At 36.0% G+C, this 22,650-nt stretch overlaps 3 protein-coding genes across 4 annotated transcripts; 1 reads left to right on the top strand and 2 right to left on the bottom strand.

The window, feature by feature from the left end:
- Window positions 1–520: 520 nt before the first annotated feature.
- LOC128030969 (protein S100-A1) lies at window positions 521–1,290 on the bottom strand. The gene is made up of 2 exons (XM_052619068.1): window positions 1,150–1,290; window positions 521–746 (listed from the first exon to the last, which is right to left on the bottom strand). The coding sequence occupies exons 1-2, from the start codon at window positions 1,288–1,290 to the stop codon at window positions 576–578; spliced, it is 312 nt and encodes a 103-aa protein (XP_052475028.1). The 3' UTR covers window positions 521–575.
- Window positions 1,291–3,743: 2,453 nt separating this feature from the next.
- LOC128030968 (keratinocyte-associated protein 2) lies at window positions 3,744–6,161 on the bottom strand. The gene is made up of 5 exons (XM_052619067.1): window positions 5,995–6,161; window positions 5,147–5,301; window positions 4,976–5,039; window positions 4,276–4,342; window positions 3,744–4,098 (listed from the first exon to the last, which is right to left on the bottom strand). Exons 1-5 carry the CDS (start codon window positions 5,996–5,998, stop codon window positions 3,981–3,983), a joined length of 408 nt encoding a protein of 135 aa, XP_052475027.1. The 5' UTR covers window positions 5,999–6,161; the 3' UTR covers window positions 3,744–3,980.
- Window positions 6,162–6,350: 189 nt separating this feature from the next.
- LOC128030966 (tripartite motif-containing protein 46-like) lies at window positions 6,351–22,179 on the top strand. Of its 2 annotated transcripts, XM_052619065.1 has the most exons (12): window positions 6,358–7,401; window positions 9,798–10,053; window positions 11,181–11,331; window positions 12,302–12,500; window positions 13,703–13,849; window positions 16,072–16,167; window positions 17,829–18,082; window positions 18,288–18,409; window positions 18,496–18,843; window positions 19,889–20,118; window positions 20,580–20,647; window positions 20,746–22,179. In XM_052619065.1, exons 1-12 carry the CDS (start codon window positions 7,342–7,344, stop codon window positions 21,131–21,133), a joined length of 2,319 nt encoding a protein of 772 aa, XP_052475025.1. In that variant the 5' UTR covers window positions 6,358–7,341; the 3' UTR covers window positions 21,134–22,179. The 2 variants fall into 2 exon arrangements, with proteins under 2 accessions (XP_052475026.1, XP_052475025.1); XM_052619066.1 differs by lacking the exons at window positions 20,580–20,647; window positions 20,746–22,179 and having other exon boundaries at window positions 6,351–7,401; window positions 19,642–20,031.
- Window positions 22,180–22,650: the final 471 nt, after the last annotated feature.

The raw sequence follows: 22,650 nt of genomic DNA, 5'->3' as shown, positions 1-22,650 counted from the left end.
AGCTGATGGCACCCATTTCATTAAAATAAACATGTCAATTCTAACCAAGTGCTCAGTTCTGGAATATATTTCATGTTAAGATTGTAAAGCACAATCTCTCTAACTCAATTTGAGATTGGAGTTCTCCAGTTCCAATGAAATTGAATCATAGAGGACATTTTGCATTCCCTCTGTAAGAGTCTCATTGAAAAAATATGTATTTGCATTGCTTTGATTGTTCTCTGAATCTCTCACCTTCTCACATGCCACGGTTGGTTGATTATGTAACATACCTGCATGTTATTGGTCAAACTACTTTGGTTGTTTTAGGCAATATAAAAATCCTGGCAAGGACGCGTCCTGGGAAAATGGCTCATGGTCACCCTACTTACAGGACATCTGTGGACAGATTCTTTTGTGTCTAATGCTAATACTTATATAAACAAAAAATAATAATTTGAACATCACTTAACAAAACTACAGAAACATCCTCCTTTACATACATACAGTGTAACCATAGTAAGAAGTTCAAATCAAGGCATGTGGCTGAAATGGTTTATTAAAACTTATAAACAAACTTAAATAACAGTCATCTTTTATTGCTTTTTGAAACCCCCTGTCTTCTGCATGTGCAGCTTGTAGAATTGTTCACAGGCCACGGACAGGCCCACCACAAGAGCCACAAACTCTTCAAAATCCACCTCTCCATCACCATTACCATCCAAATCCTTCATAATCTTCTCTACGGCAGCAGGGTCCCTCTGAGACTACAGATGATGAGAGAAACATGTTTGAAATAGAACAAATGGGAACCTTTTTTTTAAAGATAATGGAAAAAGAGTAAAGTTTTAGAAAATTCTTGAAGATACACAATGAGCAGGGCCAAAAATTTTAAGGCCCCTTGCTACACCATAGAGTAGTGGTTCCCAACCTCATTCCTGGAGGCCCACCAACACTGCACCTTTTACATCTCTCCTTTGTCTGACACACCCATTTGAGTTGCTGGAGTCTCTACTGAATCAGGTGTGTTTGATTAGGAGACATGGAAAACATGCAGTGTTGGGGGGCCTCCAGGAACGTGTTGGAAACCAACCCGATCATCAGGGTCCAAGTCACCATGTTTAGAGTTGCCCCACCCTGGGTGTAGCAATAAAAGGTGGAATGTTGTACCTTCATAAAGCTGGCCAACTCGGTCTCCATCAGCAGTTTGAGCTCTTTGCGACTTAATGTTGATGTATTTCCTTCATTGCCTGCATAACGGTGAAACACTGTGATCAGCGTCTCCATCGCTCTCTCCAGATCAGACGGCATTATGACTGTCTACAGTGAGAAATAACATTCGTTTATGTGAGTGTCTCATCGCTTAATCAAACTGTTGGGCAGACTGAAACATAGGTAACTGGATTTTTCCATTTGGGAAAAAGCCAAAGTGTGAGTAATAACACCCACCGTCATTATGATGACGCAGTAAAGAATTAAGGCAATTAATAATAGTATATGCTGAAGCAATTTTTTCAGTTATGTAAGTATTAACAGCTATTATTTAAAATTAACAGCGGACTTTTAATCTCCCTGTAAAACTTAGATTCGATTATGTAAATAACGCTGACGTCCATAGAATCTGGGCATCTACGAACGTCACATTCTTCTCGAAAACTATTTTCCTGTTTCGAAGTCAATACGAATACTAAGGTTAAAAAATAAAAATAAAATAAATTATGCTCAAGTTAAACAAAGTTATACTATGTTCTAGAGCACTGCAACACTTTTCTGAATAGTAAAATATGTGTACTTACGCTGAAAAAAGGCAGAGAGTCACCTGAAGATGAAAGAATGTAGCCTATGTCCCGTGCAAGAGTTGTTCAAGAAGAAGAGCATGCATTTATACTGGGGCTCCGCCCGAATGACGAGTGTGAAGTTGGGTGAGTCCGTGGGTAAGGACTGTAACGTAAACTGTTTGTATTGTTAACTGTTTAGGGCTTAACGCCACAGAAAACGCTTGTGGTTTTCCAAACTTGATTTCCTAAGTGAGTGACTCAAAGTCAGATTTCATAAGTGAGTGACTCAAAGCTTTCACAATACTTATCTTCTGACAAAACTTCTCTTGCTCTCAGTTTTGGAAAGATGTCTGAAAAGGATACTTGCCAGGGCATTATTTTAAAGGGTAGGGCTGCTGTTTTTGGCAGTGATAAGGCTTGTTCCAGCCTGCAAAGCAGGAATGAGGGGATGTCCACTCCCTAACCAGAATATAAAAAGTGCCTTTAACCATTTTGTCTATGTAAGAAAATGTACGATCATAAATTAAGTGACCAACAACACAACCTATGTGCATTTTTGGTAGCAGCATTACTGTGCACATACCACATATGAATGAGACAAAATGTTTAGCTGGAATTAATGCATTCTTTGCACCACAGACCTAATAAATCAGTATTTCCTCAAGCAAAACAAAGGTAAAGTTACTCTTATACAGCGTTTCCCTTTGGAAACTAAATGAAATCTCAGTAGGACATGGGGAAAAAAAAGGGGAAGAGAGAGAATGGATGAATGCCACATTGTGTTTTGAATGGGCGTGATTGTGTTATCATAGTAGCATCCATGCTAGTACAGCTCAGAACTGTTTTCACAAGTTTTCTCAGCTTTCTTTTCAAGCTAGGACATGACTTTTTTTTTTTTTTTAAGTGGCCTAACTAGTAGTTTGATTCAAAAAAGTTCCAGTGCAATTGTCTAAAGATTCTTAAATATTGATTTAAAATACATACATTTATTTGGAAAGCAAAACAACAGGATAAGAAGTCTTGTTTTATGAGAAATGTTGGTAACACTTTATAATAAGGTTCCATTAGTTTATGTTAGTTAATTTATTAAAATGAGCAAACAATGAACAGTACATCCATTACCATACTGTATTACTCTTTGTTAATGTTAGTTAATGAAAATACAGTTATTCATTGTTAGTTCAGGCTAATTCAGTGTATGAACTAATGTTAACAAACACCATTGTTTTAATAAAAAAAATGGTAAATGTTTAAATTAACTTTAACTAAGATCAATAAATGCTGTAGTAGGATTGTTCTTGTTTAGTTCCTAAAGTTGTTAACTAGCTTTAACTTTTAATGGCATGACTGAATTTAAGACTTCCTGGTCTGATTTAAGATTTTTTTAGGCCTTAATTAGACTTTTTAAAATCCTTTTTAAGACCCGCAGAAACTCTGATGTAAAAATAGACATCCATTAGTTTTGTCCTTCTGAAAATTCAGATCACAGCAGTTTCACAGCTTTCTGGCTTTAATTGAAACACGTTGAAAATATATTTGCTTGCGCTTCAACTGGTAGAGGCCCATATTTTAAATTCCATGCTAGTTTGAACCTTATCTGCAGTTTGACCTTTAAGGACTGAGTAATACTAGTTTAAACAGAAAGTTGACAATGATTGAAATTTTTTGCAGGGTCAGTACCAAGACTGAGTTAGCTGAAAGTCCCAGAATGCATTTTGAGGCCTTAGGCAGTTAGCATACACAAAGCGGGGAAAACCAGAACAATGAAAACACTTTGTGGTTTAAGGTATAGTACAGACAGTTTTCTGGGTTAAAAAAATGTCCAGGTCTGCAAGGGAAGCTTTCACACATCCCTATTAGTCTCTCCATTTAATATATTCCTATTGAATGACTGGATCTTGCCTGTGAAATTTTGCTGAGCGACAACAAATGTGACTACACCTTTTAGTCATTTGGAGTCCACCAACAAGCAAAATGGTACACGTATTCTTTCATCAATTTTTAATAACAAACCCCTTAAACAAAAATATATTGTAAACAGAACCCAAAATCACACATCTATGACTGATTTGATCAAATGTGTTTAGTTATCTTGAATGGAATGAATAATAATAATAAAAAAAAGTCAGCTGTTGGCAAACACATCAGATTCTGTAGCTTCAGCACACTGCGGTCTGGTGGCTGAATGGGTGACCGCGATAGTAATGGGATGAGGTAAGCATTTCAGTTCTTTCTTTTGCCCTTGCTGGTGGGTTTGGCGGGAGTTGGGACAGGTGCTGCCTGGTAAAGAGCTGCTGACACTTTGTTGATGTAGTAAAGTGCAAAGACAGAGAAGATCAGGCTATATGGGAGAGGGCAGAGAAAGAAAGAACAAATGAAACCTATAAAAGTACTGTGGGTTTTCTCCTCTACAATTTTTTATTTGTTAGTTTTCAAAAACTGGTATGAGTCAAGTTTTTTTTTTTTTTTTCTGTGGTAATCAATTACTTTAAAACATAAGTAATGCCGTCCCACTTACCATGTTGTCACGCACACACGGTGCACCAAACCAGACGCAAACAGAGAGAGGCACAGGCACACGAAAACTAAGAGAGAGATGGAATCTTTTTCAGGCAAGTACAGATATTAATCTGAATTAAAATCATTAATCTGATTTAATATGTATTACAAATTTGTATAATTTGTTCATTATTAAAATGGCACTGTTCAAAAGTTTGGACTCGGTATAATAATGTCTCTTACACTCTTTAAGGTTGCAATTATTTGATCACAAAAAACAGTAAGTTTGTGAAATATTATTACAGTTAAAATAAATTTTTTGTTGTTAGAATGTATTTAAAGATGAATGTATTCATTTTTAAATCATTTTTATATGCTGATGTGGTGCTCAAGAAACATTTCTTATTATTAATGTCGAAAACAGTTGGCACTGGCTTGTATTTTTGTGGAAACTAATTAATTTTTCTCAGTATTCTCAGATGAACTAAGTTGAAAAGACTGCATTCACTTTTTTTTTTTTTAACTGTTTAACGTTTTAACTGTCAATTTTGATCAGTTTAATGCATCCTTGCTTAATAACAGTATTAATTTCTTTTCTTCTTTTTTTTAAATAGGCCAAACTACTGAATGGTAGTGTATAGTGTATTCATTTGGACTTTCTGCAGGCGAAGAGCAGGATGCACCAGACAGGGTCAGCGCATGCATATTCTCACACTTACTCTCTGGGAAGATTTTGGCTTGGAAGCCTTTGCCAAAGACAAGGTTCTCCAGGTTATTGAAAGCCTGTAATGGCAGGTTAAGAATTAACAGAAAGCAGATGAGTAAAATACAAATAATGTTGAGGTTACACAAACTAGGACTGTATGCAGGACAAAGCGGCATAAGGATACAGTAAGAGAGCAGACAAACAGCACAGATCCCAGGAAACCCCCAAGGATGGTCAGCCACTCCGAAGAGCCCAGCTGCCTACTGAACATCTGCATCCCTGCAAACACCAGCACTGACAGCAGACTGGACAACAGCAGGGACGTGCTTGTGTTCACCGCTATAAAACAAATAGAGAGAGAGAAAGACTGTGTGAAAGAGTGCGTGGAACCATCCAAACACTTATTTTTCACTCATATTGTTTATTTGAAAACAAATTGAATTACTATTTCTAAATTTACACTAAGTTTAAACGTATCTGAAAGATTTGATCATTTATTGTTCTACTGAACAATAAAATACATGGACGAATTTTGACACGTCAATGTACAGTACGCTCTTCAAAACGTTCCGTGCAGCTACAAATTTCTACAATAATCTTTTTTGCTTTTAGTTCTTATTTGCTTATATAAATAGTTAGCGTACATTGGGATCATTCTATTCTTGTTCTTTCGCCTGTTCTTCAAATGCTGAGCCGATGGCGATTGAAAATGTATGAAATGTTTTAGAATGGGTTAGCTGTGGCTAAACACATTTAGATAGTAACGTACAATGTTTTGTGCTTTTTTTCCGAAACACAAAAGGACGAAACTACCACATTTCAACACACTGCTAATGTTCCCACAAAGTGCTTTTAAATCAAGATCTGCAGCAAGCAACTATTTTACAATTAAGGGCTCAAAGTTTGCAGCGAGTTAACTAGTGAAATAAACGATATCGGTCCTGTTTCATGTTCATGCGTGCAAACTATCCAACAGCTCCAATAGGTAGAACATTATTTATTCTGAATAATTTGTATAAAAGTTATACTCACCCATGTTTGACAGCTGGAAGATAAAGAGACAGGCTTAACACCTCGCTTTTCAGTCCCTGGGTCAGCAGAGCAAAGAAAGATGACGCGACGCTAGTGTCTGAAAACTGTGCCGAGTGAGAACCAACAAACCCGACAGCGCCATCTAGTGGACACAAGAGAGCAGCACAGTTATTTCTCCTCTGTTTAATCTACATAACAACGGGAAGCATAAAACAATGAAAACAAAGCTTTTTCGTGTTATGCCCCCATAAAAAAAACTAATACATTATCTTTTTCAGCAGCAAATATGTCTTAACAGCTTTACAATTGATCTGTGCTGAGATTAAGTAATCATAAAAGATATTTAAAATTAGTGGAAAACAGTCCACCATTTGGTACAGTTGACATGTATTTTGCTTTGTGTATGTATTTACTAAATTAAATATGAAGTTTGACTATATTATCCATCTCCATAACCAGTATCACATTCCATAAAAAAGACCATTGTATCAGTTTTCATTAACACATTTACTAAACAAATAAACAATGGAACTTGAGTCCTAAATAACTTTGTAAAAGTACAACTGAAAAAGTGTGAAATTTTCTCTAACTCCTCTTTACATTTAAAAAAGTCTATTCCCTTTAAATACCCTTCTTTAAATTGTCTAAAGTCATCGGATTATATCTATGAATTATTTCTGAGACTTTGACTTTATTAGGAATTACACAGACTATTCATTTAAATAGCTAGGTATATGAACAAAGTTTATGAAAAAGAAAAAAAATGGATAATCACGTTTCAGCTTCATGACAGAGTTAGGAAACAAATAGTGTAGTATAGCATGTAAAAAGAAAAAAAAAACTATAAAATCAAAGCAACATAAAATACACACGTTATAAAAATATATTATATTATATTATATTATATTATATTATATTATATTATATTATATTATATTATATTATATTATATTATATTATATTATATTATATTATATTCCACACTTGACTGGATCACAAGCGGCTGCGCGCTCAGCATCCCTGCGCATGCTCCTTACTGACCTCCCCCCAAACACCTCACAACATCCATCGACTACAACATCCGTCAGAATAGACCACAGCAAGCACTGCTGGAAAACCTCTAAATCAACATGGATTGTGTTAAATTGGAGCTCTCCGATATATTAGAAAAAATAACATCATTATAACGTAAAGGTTTGTCCTACGTCAGTTTCGGTTGCAGTTACCAGTCTTGCAGTCTTACAAGCTGTTCGTTTTTTAATGACTAGGCTATATATTAAAAAAGGGCTCTCAATAATAGCCTTTATTTAATTTGATATCATTTTACCAACTGGCATAGTTCCAGCAATGGCAGATGCGGAGTTGCAAACCTTTACATCCATAATGGACGCTCTCGTGCGCATCAGCGTAAGTAGCTACATTTGCATCATCAAAACCACATATTTGCACGATATCAGTGATTTGCATGCGGTTGATTTTTAACACACGAATGCACGTCACAGCATCTTTCAAAGAAATGGGAAGTTTTGGTGTTTTTCATAGCCAAATGTAACATTTTAAAACAGCGTTAACAGAGAACAACACCCCATTCTTTATTAAGAGCATTTCATTTCCTCGGAATGTGCAAATAACACCTGTAAGCAGAAACCGAGCTCCTCATCTGCTGCCAGCCACTGAAGCGCGTGGAGGCCAAGGCTGCTTTTCCACTATATATATATATATATATGAAGAGTTCAGATGCAAAAGCCTCTAAATGCCATCTGAAATTTTCATCTAAAATTGGGATTTTTATCAGGCTCCTATATTTATGTTCAGTTATTTCACTTTAATAGTCTGGCAAAGGACCTGCACATTGCCATTAAAGTAAAATGACTCAACCTAAGCATAGGAGCTTGATAAAAATCCTAATTTTAGATGCAAATTTCAAATGGCATTTAGAGGCTTTTGCATCTGAACTCTTCATATATATATATATATATATATATATATATATATATATATATAATGCTCTCATTCGTAATGGCCAAATATATATATGTATTTAAGAAAATGTAAAAGGCCTTATCACTGTCACGTGACAGAATGCATGTTGCCATGGAGACGGGATGCAGGAGTGCTGAGGCCTGGAGAGCCTCTGTGGGAAACGCCTGCTAAAAAGACAACAGCTGGGCGACTTGAATTATTTAAAGGGCTTATGCTGTCAGCCATAGGGAAAGTAACGACTATGCTTAACAGAAAACAACCTAAAATAGCCAAACATTTATTTGCTGGTTTAGTTTAGAGGTGTTTAGGACACTTTTCATTTGCGCATCTTGCCAACAAGCTAAACTAGCTCAGCGCCTGTCTGCTAGGATGAGTGTGTCAGCGTTTTCTTTTAATCATTTGCTTTCAAATGATTGGGACTAATAGAGTTGAAACAGTGCCTGGCCACTTTTGCAGCAGCTTTGGTTCTGAAAATATTTTTCCCATAAGGATTAAAATATATATATATTTTTTTTCAACTGTAAAGATATGAACCACACCAACCAGCTATGAGGGGAATCACAACATTACAAAGTTTAATTTGAAGCAAACAAATCTGAAAACTGTATAAAACAAATGTACAAGACTGTGTACTTAGTGACTTTAATAAGGAATGATTTACAATCCTATGAATAATTAAATTAAAAACTATTTATAACTATTTGTTTAACTATTTTGATTATATATAGAAAAATATATCTTATATGTATTTCAAAATCTAATTATTTAAGTAGAGTGTAGAGAGAATGTGCATGAGTGGACTGGAATAAAGTGTTCTTTTGGTCATATAGTAAATGCAGTTTTCACCATAAATTCCACTGTTAAATATTATTTAAAGAATAAGCTGAAACAAGGTGGACTGACAACTTTAACAAAAGCATAAACCATCAGTTAACAAACACCAATCTTTAAAGGTTTATCATATATTCATCATTCAGAATCAGTATATAAATAAAATGAATGGGATTTTTACTTCAAGAACTGTTGAAATTGTATAATTTCTTTAATTTAGATTCCATTGGTGTTGAGTTAAAAATGTTTAATTCCTTCAAATGACTCTATAACAGAAGCTCAGGTGGCTGGAATGTAAATAAACAAGATTTCTCAATAACCTTAAACTTTATTACAGAAGTCAACATCAAGTTTTTTGAGCTTGAGGAGCGACATTCTTGTGCTTTCTGGCATTTGAAATGTTTGATTTGCATTTACACACTCCTCCTGGAAAGAACAAAGATGAAAAACACCTATTTACAGATTTCTCAGTCGAAAACAACTCGTCAGTTACGAATAAAATGAAGCGGCTGAAGATATCAGTCATATTCTATTTGTTACTCATGATTTGAATGTTGCATAAAAAGATTTCCATTGTAACCCAGTAATGCGAAACAGGAGTAATTTATAAAAAGTAATAGAAAAAAAAGGAAGTATTGACTGCGGTTTTAATAAACATGGCTGTTTGTGTTGATGTTTGATATGCACATCCTTCTGTGTTGATGTCCTGATATGCAAATGTTCTGACCTTTATGAGTTCTGCCTTATTTCCGTATGTTAACCTTACAAAAACTCAGTCTACAGCATAATCCACAATCATTTTAATCATTAAAATGGAAATAATAATAATAATAATAAAAACTGTTCTACTCCAAATATAACATCTTTGGATCAATCTACAGTTTTTTTTTTAAACTGCACATATAACATCAGGAATGAAGTATTTTTGAGTGAGCGTAACCTCTTCTGCTAATTATTTATTTAATATCTCTTTTTTTCTCTCTGTCTAGTCCAATATGAAGAGCATTGAGAGAGAGCTGCGCTGTCCAGTGTGTGAGGAGATGGTGAAGCAGCCGATAGTGTTGCCTTGTATGCACAGTGTGTGTGTGCTGTGTGCCGCAGAAGTCTTGGTTCAGAGAGGATACCCTCCACCCGAACTCCCCCCAGAGCCCAACACTCCCACCTCAAGCCCAATCACACGCTCTCCCCGACAAACACGCCGGCCTCCGCCCAAAACAGACCGTCTAGACCGGGTGATCAGAACAGGTTTGTGTGTTCATTAATAGACACTAAGATTAAAATACAGTGTGCTGGTATTTCATTGAACAGCTGTCTGGGATACCTGATTCTGATTGGTCAATCAATCAGTCTGCAGTCAAGCATTTTTATAGTGACCACTAAACTGTACACTACCATAGAAAAGTTTGGGCTCTTTCAATGGATTTTTCAATGTTATGCTCTCCAAGGCTGCATTTATTTGATCCAAAATACAGTAAACACTGTAATATTGTGAAATGTTATTCTATTATATAAATATGTTTTAAAATGTAATTCATTCCTATGGTGGAAGAGCTGAATTTCAGTAGCCATTGCTCCGGTATTTAGCGTCCCATGTTCCTTCAGAAATCATTCTAATATGCTGATTTTTGCTCAACAATCATTTCTTATTATCAATTTTGAGAACAGTTGTGCTGCTTAATATTTTTGTGGCAAGCTTGATATTTGTTCAGGAATCTTTGATGAATAGAAAGCTCAAAAGAACAGCGTTTATTTGAAATAGAACAATGTAAAAGTTTTTACTGTAACTTTTGATCAATTTAATGCATCCTTTTTGAATAATTGTATTAATTTTTTTTTATCAAAATAAAAAGTCTTAGTGACCCAGACATCTAATTTTACACACTTATATCTCTTTGTGGTCCTTTTATTCTCCCATAATGAAATAGTTTTAGCTCAAATCAATTATCAATCAAATTTAAGAATCATGTCAGTTTAATAATTAGTTCGCTTATTATTTAATAAATACTATATATATATATATATATATATATATATATATATATATATATATATATATATATATATATATATTTAAAATGTTGACCGTTTTAGCACTGTGCAAAAGTTAATAGATGTTGCTGTATCATTCAGATGTATTGCATCTGTGCAGCACTTTGCAAGTGTGTGTGTGTGTGTGTGTGATTAAATGTAGCAGCCGTCATGATGGGCTGATTCTGAATGTGTCAGCACACAACAGGCCTTGGGAATCTGTCTTCTTTCTGCATTGATTAGCTTTTCCTTTCTTCTTTCTGGATTAGATTTACTAGGGCTTAAAGAAGCTTTAATGTTGGAAACTGCTTTTTCTACCTGTATCTCTCTCTTTTCTTGTACAGTGTGTGGGACACATCCAGGACGCAGGCGTAAAGACACCCCTCCTGTGATCATGCTGTTCCCCTGTCCCACTTGCGGAAAAGATGTGGAGCTAGGAGAGAGAGGGCTTACTGACTGTTTGAGAAACCTCACGCTGGAGCGTATAGTGGAGAGGTCTCTCGCTCTTTCTCTCTTTCAGACGCAAACACTTTTCCTCACAATTTCTGCTTTTTTTTTTTTACTGGATCTACATTAAAACTGAATTCCAGTAACTGTGCTGTGCAATGCAGAAATGTTGTTCTACTGGTTTTGAACCCTTGAGCAGGGTTCTGTTGTTCTGAACTTGCAAATATTCATAGGCACATGACCAAAGAGATTGATAGCGCTTTGAATATTCTCACACAGTACGTGGACCAATGAAATTACCATTTTGGAATTGTAAAATTAGGTAGCGAAAGGAGGAGACAGAATTTTTTGCTCTTCCAATAATTAGCATGCATAGCTCCCATTCTGTGCTGGTGTAAAATTGTGCACAAGCAAATAGCCTTAAGGTTTTTAAAATGGCCATAATACTGTGTAGGTTCCATTATAGATTTAAACAGCAAGAAAAAAAAATTAACTTAAAAATTCAGACAAAGGAAACAAATGAGTATAACATGGACACAGATCATGTGAACAAATTTTTTATTCATAGCAACAAGATCTATTTTTTCTTCTGCATGTCATGCATGGAGCTCCGTACGTGACATGTTGTTTCTAGAATAAAAAAAAAAAAAAAGACATACAAAATCAAGACATTTAAAATATGTGATTTAAAAAAATAAACACACACACACACACATATTTATACATATAAAATTGTTAAAATATTTAAATAAAACATTATGTTCCTCTTAACATCTGAATACTTGAGGGTTCTTCTTTTTTTCCTTTAAAAGAGAAGTTGTGAGAAAATGGGGAAGCTGAACTTTTCTTTTATGGAGTCTTTGGACAGCTGAGCTGCATCTACCTCACAATAGACCACACACGCTATATTTTTTGTACACATACACACATATAATAAAAAATATATATAAGCCATATGTATTTACTTTTCAGATTAGACTCATGGATGACTGATGTCTTTCTTTGTCCATGTGTGCAGGTACAGGCACACGGTGAGTCTCGGCAGCATGGCAATCATGTGCCAGTTCTGCAAACCTCCTCAGGCTCTGGAGGCCACCAAAGGCTGCGCTGATTGCAGGTCAAACTTCTGTAACGAGTGCTTCAAGCTGTACCACCCTTGGGGCACACCACGAGCCCAACACGAACACATCATGCCCACACACAGCTTCAGACCCAAGGTAAAAAAAAAAAACTTATTCTGAGAGAAGATCAACCCTAATGGGCCACAAACATAAAGAGAGAGAGAGAGAGTCAAACCATAGATTTTGTTTTTGCTGACAATCAGGTTTCAATTTTTCCGCACTTGAAAGTGTCTTGAAGAAATTTACCATTCATATAAATTATCATTCAAAAGTAAATTATTTTGTAAATAAATTAGCATTTCTATTCATGCATTAAATTTTTGAAAAGTGAGAGAAGAGACATTTATAATGTTACAAAAGATTTTATCTAAAATAAATGCTGTTCTTTTTGAACTTTCTAATAATAATAACTCTAATAATCCAGTGAGATTTTTGTTTGCACAAGGAGTCTGACAACAACCAGTGGATATAACATGAAGAAACAGAACAAACTAATACAGACTCAATCTAGAAGAACTGGGGCAATATCTCCAAGACACTTCAAGAAACCTTCCTGCAAAGCTACAGTACTGTTTTAGGCACTTTTAAAAAAATTCTGTAAAGTGAGGATGCTTTCAAAAAATTATGTCATAAATAGATGTTATTTATCAACTAAATCAAATCAACTTTTTGTGTGACCATACTTTGTGTTTAAAACAGCTTTTGTCCTTATTTTTGTCTGGTATTTTCTGGTATCTTTGCAAGTGTTCGCAAGTGTTTGCAAATTTTTTCTGTTTCTTCATGTAATTCAAGATGGACTGGATTACGTTGAGATCAGATTTCTGTGTGGAGCACTGGCTGTTGTAAGACTCCTTGTTCATACAAAAATCTCAGTGCATTATTCCAAATAATTGCAAAAGAAATGTTTAGAAATGTAAACTGATATTTCATACTGACACACTACAGCATAAGATAGAAATAACTGACTTAAAACCATTTTTTGTTCATGAAATATTAGTTGCCTAAGACTTTTGCACAGTAGTGTATGTGCAAAACAGGATTTTGCATTATTTTTATTTATATGTTTGTCCATGTGACAATGGATTCTTTTATATATTTTGAAATCAATACCATGCAAATGATATTTAAATATTGCCCTTTTTCAAAGCTGTCAGCACAGATGATTTTTGATATACTGCTGTGGTCTCAAAAGTTCCTCTTAACCACATTTCTTCTTTCTGTATTTTCCCTTGTCCATTTCTCTTCCTTCACATCTCTCTCTCTCTCTCTCTCTCTCTCTCTCTCTTACTCACATGCAGGTATTAGTGTGTGTGGAGCATGAGCAGGAGAGGTTGCAATTTTACTGCAGGTCATGTCAGAATTTGTTATGCCCGCTTTGTAAACTCCGTCGAGCCCACAGTGGACACAAGATCATGCCTATTGCGCTGGCTTACCAAACACTAAAGGTATCCATTCCTGACATTAATCCTTATGCACTCTTTACTCTTTAGACCATAAACATTATAAATATGCCCAACATTCCCTTCTTTCCTGAATAAAAGGAAAATATTTATTTGGGTAAATTTTTTTCTAAGCTCTGCACAGCTCTGAATGATCAGGGGTAAAGAGCAGAGGATTTTAACACGATTACGACAATAATCCGATTAAGAATCTACCATGTAAACAGAGCATTTTGATTACCTTAATCTGATTTATAGTCATACTCAAAGTAAACATATTATACTATCTATGGCACACGTCATTATGTCCCCATGTGATACCATCCGACGTCCCCTCCTGAATTTCACATATAAACATACAGTTCATCTTCATGATGATGCCATGTAGAGTTTTGGGTAATTAATTTTTCAGTTTGTGAAAGCTTCAAGTGCAGTTAATTATTTGTACGTGCATACAGATGATGGCAGTGTTGAAGCTCTTTTATTTGCCGTCAAAAGGTTGACATGATAATCCCATCCCATACCTCTGTCACTCAGTCTTCCTTTGCCTGCACTCATCAGCACTCATTGATTGCACCTGTGTCCCATTAGCATGGTTAGCTTACTCTGTATAAGCCCTCACTGTCTTTCATTGCTAAGTCTTGTGTCAGTGTTGATAACTGAATTTCTAATAGTGACGCAAAGTCCGATTTATTTCTGTGAACCGGTTCTTTTCGGACAGATCGGCTAATTGAACCGGTTCAAAAAGCCGATTCATCAGTTCCTGACGTTATCAAGCAATAATGTCGCTATGCATTTCTTTTCTAACAACTCAATGCCATGTTGTTGTACCAATTAAAAACTCAAATAAGCAATTTGTGTCAACACATATTGAAACATTAAAAAAGTAAAGTTATTTGTGTATAAAATATTGCTGATTATTGCCATCAAATTCACTTAAGTTAATGGTGTTTGTGGTCACAGTTTCATTTGCAGATCCTTTATGTCAGATACGACAGACTGATCAATACTGACTAGCCTACAGCTTGGATAAGATTCCTCAAAGTTTCACACCCAGGGTTGCCAACTCTCACGCATCTGGCGTGACACTCACGCATGGACTTCAGCGTGAGATTGATGCTGAAAGCGTGAGTGTCACGCCAGAAGCGTGAGAGTTGGCAACCCTGTGTGTGATGCACAAACGCGGATATGTTCTACATGTCACATTTCTGTGGTGTTATGGCTCTGAAGTGGCAACTGGAGCTTATCACAGCCACTCTAGTTTACAATAGCCATGCCACAGCATGTTTCAGAACTTCACGGCTTCACTAAAGATAGGCAGCTAGCCTATTTTTGACAGACGCCACATCCAAGCCACACAATAAATACTAAATTAAAATAAAAAAATCCTGTTAAATTAAAAAAAGAAATTTCACATCAATATATCTTTGCCAGGAGGCCAGAAATTGTATGTGAATTATACATACACGATAACTGAGAATGTTTTTTAGACGACTATACACAGCAACCTTTATCCTTGTCATTCATAACTGGATTTTTAATTAAATTAACTTATAAAAGTAGGACATAGCAAAAAACACAACAATAGACAGAATTAAATCAGACAAAACATACACATTTAGCCAGCTTACTCATGTTATAACACAAAAAATCAAGAAAAACAACGATGGACAGGCAAATCACTTAGTCTCGTGAATCCCGACGCTTCACTTCTGAAATGCTCCTGGTGTGAGTTGGCACCATGTGGAGGATGGAACAAAACTTTGCAAGAGCCATAACATGTGCAGTGTAAATAAGGGGTAAGCCTTTTATCCCGGTTCTCTCCCGTCTTGTTTCCCTGGTTCTTGACTTCTGCCTGTTTATCTGGATTACTCAGTTTGCCTCAGCCCTGAACTCTGTCATTGTTTGCACTGCCCTTGTTATGACCTTTGCTTGTTTTTGGGTTACATTTTCCCTTTAATAAATCCCTCATTGTTAAATCTTTATGTGTTCACAACTGCATTTCTAAGCCTTTTATCCTGGTTCTCTTGTGTCTTGATGTTCTGCCTGTTTATCTGGATTACTCTGTTGGCCTCAGCCTGAACTCTGTCATTGTTTGAATTGTCCGTGTTATGACTTGTTTTGGATTACATTTGTGGATTTCCCCTTTAATAAATACTGTGTCTGGATTCTCAAACTTTGTGTACCTGTGAAGTTTAATGTCAGTTCTCCATGTTATGAAATCACAGGAGAAGATCACCAAGGAGATGAACTATGTCTTCGCCAATCAGGATTCTGTACAGGCCCAGATCACCCAAGTAGAGAGTGGCATCGCTCAGACTGAGGTACACAGCACTGGTGTTTTAATTATATTTCAGTGTTTGTGAGACATCTCAGGGTATGTGAGTGGTTTTTTTTTTCAGGTGCTATAAACTTTTAGCAATTCAAATATAAGGATGTAAATCGTGAAAAAAAGTGTGTGTGTGTGTGTGTATATATATATATATATATATATATATATATATATATATATATATATATATATATATATATATATATATATATATATATATATATATATATATATATATATATTATTATTATTATTATTATGATTTAACATAATTTCATTTAAATATTTTAAAATAAAAAATATGAATTATAAATAAATCTGTCAATTGATCTAAAAAAATGAATTGATAAAAAAAAAATATAGTATTAATGGTGATTCATCCCACCTAACATTAAAGTTTTTAATATACTTTTATATGCATAAATGCAGAATATTTTCAATAATTGTTTAATGGCAACTTTTTATGACTGAAGGTGAGTATCACATGACCCCCCCCCCCCCCCCCCAAAAAAAAAAAAAATTTAACCACTGACTATAGCCATTCAGCACTACAGTATAATTTAGAGCTTTCAATTGAAACATTTATTAGCTTATAAAAAATAACAACTTTTAATTTAAGTGAACTTAAATGACCATTATAATAAGTGTCATATTTACCTCATATTTGCCCTTTGCCCTACTTTATAAGTAGTAGATATATAGAAATTGAACAAAGTTATCAAACACTAAATTCTAAAATAAATCTAGTTGAATCCTTAAATGCTACAAAAGTGATTGATTTCCTCTTTTTTTTCTTTTGTTCTTTGATTAACAGACATCACATCAGCTGGGATATTAGGTTATTTTGGCTGACCAGTTGAATTGGATGTGTTAGATGAGGGAGACGGTGCTTTTCTCCAGGACACTACATTTCAGAGACATGTTCTTAAATGTGACTCATATATAACAAATACTTGCAGGCACAGTTTTAAGGCAGCATTAATCGCCTTTTTAGAAACTTCAAAACTTAACTAACGACATTGCATGCTTGTAGTTTCTTTTGTGCTTTAATATTAAATAATAGGCTACAATGCGTTGCCACATTTGTGCGTGCAATTGAAGAGCACATGCTACGAGCACAGTATAATGGCTGATAACAGGAAAATTAGTTTTTGCTGACATATGGCCTGACAACATCTAATCTGACTGCAGTTCTCTGTATACTGAACCTCCCTCGTCACCAAGCTCGTCTCACTAGTGCAAAATTGGGGTGCACATCTGAAAAATCTCCCATTTGATGTGGTCGTAAAGATGTTCTGCATCTAAATAAATGCAATTGTTGTCAAGAAAATAAAGAGACAGAAGGGATTACCAAAATTAAATTCAATGCAATTACATTCAATTACATTTTTGATAAGTATTATAGATTTTTTAAATATATTTATTATTATTAAATGTAATTAATTTAATGCAAATATTTTAAATATAAAATATATAAATTGTAAAATATAAATTAAAGTAAACTTTTTAATTAAATTATTAAAATATTTGACATTTAAAAAGCCACAATGAGGTCTCCTACTATACATAGTAAAAAAAGAGAATATTTAAAGAAAGTTACAGTTACGCTATATTCCCTTCTATCCTGTTTAATCGGTGTTCCTCTGTGTTCAGGTGAACAGCGCAGTGGCTAAGGAGCAGTCCAATCAGTGCGTGAGTGAATTGCGCAGTGTGCTGGTGGAGCGTCAGGGGGTCTTAGCCATGCTGCTGGAGGGAGCTCGTGCACAGCGGGCAGGGGCTCTGAATGCACAGCTCTCTGAAAAACAGAGTCTATTGGAGAACGCAGGGCTGCTCACATACACTCAAGAGCTGCTTAAGGAAACTGACCAGTCATGCTTTGTGCAGGCTGCCAGAGTCACGCACAACAGGTTAGAGTGTATGTTTGTGGGTTACTGTGATTGTGCAAATCTGGTCATTTATGAAATACGAATCCCACAATAGCCTATTGTGTGTTTCCATAGAAACATTTTCAAAAGGAACACAAAATAAATGTGGTAATATTATGTTACACAGGATCAAAGAAAGCTTCTGTATATTCAAGTAACTTGATTTTTATCTCTTTTTTTCCCTCAGACTGGTTAAAGCAATAGAAAATCTACACCATTTCTCTCTATCTGCTGATCCCTCGTTCCGACACTTTCAGATGGACGTCTCCAGAGAACTCAAGGCGCTTAGCAGCATGGACTTTATACAAGGTTTTCATAAAAACTTGCTTTTCTATGTCAAATACAATAATGCATTCAATTCACATTTAATCCAACCCATTATTTTCCTTCTGCAGCCCCATTGGCTCCTGTGATTGACACTCAAAAGACCTTGGCGTATGACCAGCTCTATTTGTGCTGGCGCCTCCCACAAGACTCTGCCCCTGCCTGGCACTACTCAGTGGAGTATCTGAGGAAAGTGGGCGGTGCTGGAGCATTATGGGGCAGAGTCTTGTCTGAAGGAAGCTCAGGAAGTAATGGCACACACTGTTCATGGCAGCGTCTGGATGATGTGGGCGGGACCAGTGCAGTGATTGATAAGCTAGAGATGGACAGTGTGTATATCCTGAGAGTTCGAGGCTGTAATAAGGCAGGGTTTGGAGAGTACAGTGAGGAGGTGTATCTACACACACCTCCTGCACCAGGTAAGACACACACACGCAAATATAAGCACTTGGATCTGAACCCCTTTAAAATAAGACTTTTCCTCCAGCTCCTCAGTTTCTCACATTACTGAAGATGTAAAATTATTGCATATTTTCCACTCGTTCTACTTCTTCGACTTACAATTTACATCCTCAATTTTGAAGTTTTCCATTTATAAATTCATCTATTTATTTATTTATTCTTCCATTCATTCCTCTGCTTATTTTTGTCTTTGTTCGTTTGCTTTTGTCTATCCATCCATTGAACGATTCATTGATTCATTCATTATTTCATGCACTCAAGATATCATCTATCCATCCTCCATTTACCCATCAACTGATACATTTCCACGGAATTATTAATTCATTCATCCTCATTTTTGTTAATGTTTGTTTGTTTGTCTGTTCACTTTTCATTGATTCATCTGTATCATAGTTATTTACTGATTGACTGATTAATTCGTTCTATCCATCTAATCATCCATATGAATTTATTCATCTAGCCATGGACTTATTGATCCATTCATTCACCCATCCATATCACAATTCTATCAAACTGAACCTTGTTGTTTTATTACATGCATGTCATATTTTCTCTTTCTCATTTTCTCTCATACAATTAATTCTGTTGTGGTAGTATTTTTCTCCATGCATATCCACAACTCTCTGACACGTCTCTTTTTGCTCTCCTCTCTGTATTATTTCTCCTTATGTTTCCTGTTGTTCTCCACCTTCCCTTGCTCCCGTTATCTATGCTGTTTCTTTGACTTGTATTCCTGTTTAACTGGAATATATCAGCTGCTTGATCTCCTCTGAATCCTAGAGTCCTGGAATATGTACAATGTTCCTGCTGTCCTCTCTGTTTCCCCTACTTTCTTCGAATCCCATTTCTTCTCTTTTACACTTATGCATACATATCCCCCCTCTCTGTTCCTTTTTATATGTTCACTTCCTCATCCTCTTTTCATTTTGTGTCCTGCTCCCTATGACCTGACCTTTCCAACCCTCTCCTCCACTCCATTTCTCCTGCATACCTCTATCTCAGTGTTGTCCTTCTGCCTGGATTCACGCTGGGGTCTACATGCGGAGCGGGTGGCACTGGGGAAAGGGCAGACATATGCCCGGAGTGTTCCTGGGATGACCCTGTTGCAGGCTGCTGATCGGGCTCTTACCTCATGTGACCTCACCTCTGACCTCCTGGTGGCTGATGTTTCCATCACACAGGGACGACACTACTGGGCATGCACAGTGGAGCCTGGGTCCTACCTGGTTAAGGTCAACATAGAAATTAGTACTTTTATTTGAGCAAGGATGCATTAAATTGATCAGAAGTGACAGTCAAGCCATTTATAATGTTGCAAAAGATTCAAATAAATGCTGTTCTTTTGAACTTTCAATTTATCAAAGAATCCTGAAAGAAATGTCACAGACCAATTTTTTTTTTTTACAATATTAAATACACCAGATCAGCATATTAGAATGATGAATGCTGAAATTCAGCTTTGCATCAAAGAAATAAATTACATGTAAAATATTAAAATTAAGTTTACTATTAATTTTAAATTGTAGTGATGTTTAAATTGTAGAAGAAGCTTCTTCTTTCATATACCTTTCCCTGTGAAGTATATTCAAGTTATATTTATGAATTACATTTTTAGTGTATTAATATATTAGTATGTAAGTATGTGTCTAAAAAAAATGTGAATTTTAAAAAGAGTTGTTTTCTCTGTGTGTAGGTGGGAGTGGGTGTTGAAGCAAAACTGCAGGAGTGGTTCCATCTTCCACAAGACATGGCAAGTCCACGGTGAGGAGAAAATTAAGCGTTTAAGAGCTGACTAACTCACAATGACTTAGGCAATATTGGTGAGGAATCTGTCTTTTTCCTTCTATTTGTCTCTGTAGGTACGATCCAGATAGCGGTCATGACAGTGTCGCAGAGGATGCTCAGGACTGTCCTCCATTCTGTTTCCTCACAATGGGCATGGGCAAGATCTTACTGCCCAAGTGTGGGGCGTCTAACACTTCTGCTGGCCCCCTCACTGCCCCTTTACCACCTCGCCTCGGACTGTGTCTGGACTTTGAGAAAGGACGGCTGACTTTTTACGATGCACACTCCTTGCGAGTGCTGTGGGAGGGGACTGTAGATTGCTCCGCCCCTGTTTGCCCAGCGTTCTGTTTTATTGGTGGAGGGGCACTACAGCTGCAAGAGCTAATAGCCAATCGCAGTACAGAGCAGAACCCACCTAGAAGAGTGACCATCCAAACACGTGCCACCGACGCAGATCACTAAACCGTCTGAACGCTTTGAACCTAGTCAAATCAGCACCTTTAAGCAAATCTTCTTTTATCATTTTCTATAGACTTTGTTTACCTGCTTCTTTCGTAGCTAATTGATTGATTGTATTTTATATTAAGATTTGTTTAATTTCAGATAGACCTTAAAAAGCGGTCATGGATGCTAACAACGTGTAGCATGCTAGCAACATCACTATTAAATAATGAGCAAAAGTGTGTTTTTATGGCCACAAAATCAAAGATTCCAATTGTGTATGATTCAGGTTCACTCATAACACACTCATTTTGTAAAATCAAATGTTTCCTCGCTATTTTCTAACTTAATTTCCAGCATTGTTAGCATGTGCACTGCTCACTATGGGTGTGCTAATAGTAAACACCTTGATTTATTCATTAACAGTATATTGTGCTCTTTACAGGAATGTTGCAATTGCCTTGAAATGTGATTGCATTGCTATTCAAATCCACTGGAGACAGTTTATGGCTGTTGTTGGTCAGACATTTTGTATTGGCATCAGTACACGTCCTGTGCATTGAGACCTCGTCTGTTTGGTTTGTTTAGGCCAAAACAGGGCTGACGGAAGCCTTTAGCAAGCAAAACTAAAAGAACAACCGTGTAATGAAAAGAACCTGCTTTTGTGAGATCTCTACAGGTGCCTGCTCTAATGTTACACAACCGACTTTCCCATTTGAATGCCCAAAATAATAATCTCCAAAACAAAACCGTCTGATACACCTCATACTACTTTTAGCCTTTTTTCATAATCATGACTGTTATGGTCATGCGTTATTTTTATTTTATTTTATTTTTTGTGGATTGGGTACAGTGAGAACAAATTAGTGGGTGAAGTTTAACTTCAGAACTGGATGCTGCTTATGACCGTGCAACTGTCAGTCATTAGTGTGTGTGTGTGTGTGTGTGTTGTTAAAAGGAAATTTTGAATTGTATACTGAATGTCAGTTGCATTTAGAGAGAGAGAGAGAGAGAGAGTGTGTGTGTGTGTGTTTGATATGTTATTGCAATAAAGACGGTTGCTGAAAGCTCTGTTTTGGCCATGTTTTCTGCTATTTGGACGCATTGTTGCAGATTCAGGTCTCGTTGTGTGGATTTATATTCATGTTGAGGATATTTTGTAGCATAGCAACAGAAGTGGAATTAAGCAACAACGTTTCTCGCTTGTAATGTTTTCATGCCCCTTGATTTTTACCCTGAATAAGGAGAAGTTTTCACAAAACATATTTTTGCATTCCACTGTTCTGCTTCTCCATTGTGTTGTATTTTACATGTGTTTTTAACATGTTTGACTGTTGCACTCACATATGAAGGAGCTCTATGCAAAAACACGGTTTGTGCGAACTGGCCTCAAGGAAGTTAACTGCAAAAAAAACAAACAAACAAAAACCTTCCTAATTCTCTGTCTTTCTGGTTCCCTGGGTTTAATATTTTAACATAATAAATCTTCTCACATCATCTTTTTTGTTTTTGTGCATTGCAGTTTCTCTTCAGACATG

This window comes from Carassius gibelio, chromosome A16, assembly GCF_023724105.1.
Source record: "Carassius gibelio isolate Cgi1373 ecotype wild population from Czech Republic chromosome A16, carGib1.2-hapl.c, whole genome shotgun sequence".
Taxonomy (NCBI): Eukaryota; Metazoa; Chordata; class Actinopteri; order Cypriniformes; family Cyprinidae; genus Carassius; species Carassius gibelio.
Note: the sequence above shows the minus strand (reverse complement) of the source record. Positions and strands in the feature narration are given on the sequence as shown.

What these genes read in the sequence shown, in the direction of transcription:
- LOC128030966 (XM_052619065.1), top strand. Translation starts at nt 7,342, where the DNA reads ATGGCAGATGCGGAGTTGCAAACCTTTACATCCATAATGGACGCTCTC. An exon ending in GTGGCATCGCTCAGACTGAG is followed by an intron (nt 16,168 to 17,828) that starts GTACACAGCACT and finishes CTCTGTGTTCAG; the next exon opens with GTGAACAGCGCAGTGGCTAA. An exon ending in CAGCATGGACTTTATACAAG is followed by an intron (nt 18,410 to 18,495) that starts GTTTTCATAAAA and finishes TTCCTTCTGCAG; the next exon opens with CCCCATTGGCTCCTGTGATT.
- LOC128030968 (XM_052619067.1), bottom strand. An exon ending in TGTTTGTCTGCTCTCTTACT is followed by an intron (nt 5,040 to 5,146) that starts GTATCCTTATGC and finishes CTGCCATTACAG; the next exon opens with GCTTTCAATAACCTGGAGAA. An exon ending in CGTGTGTGCGTGACAACATG is followed by an intron (nt 4,099 to 4,275) that starts GTAAGTGGGACG and finishes TCTCCCATATAG; the next exon opens with CCTGATCTTCTCTGTCTTTG.
- LOC128030969 (XM_052619068.1), bottom strand. Translation starts at nt 1,290, where the DNA reads ATGCCGTCTGATCTGGAGAGAGCGATGGAGACGCTGATCACAGTGTTT. An exon ending in AGTTGGCCAGCTTTATGAAG is followed by an intron (nt 747 to 1,149) that starts GTACAACATTCC and finishes CATCATCTGTAG; the next exon opens with TCTCAGAGGGACCCTGCTGC.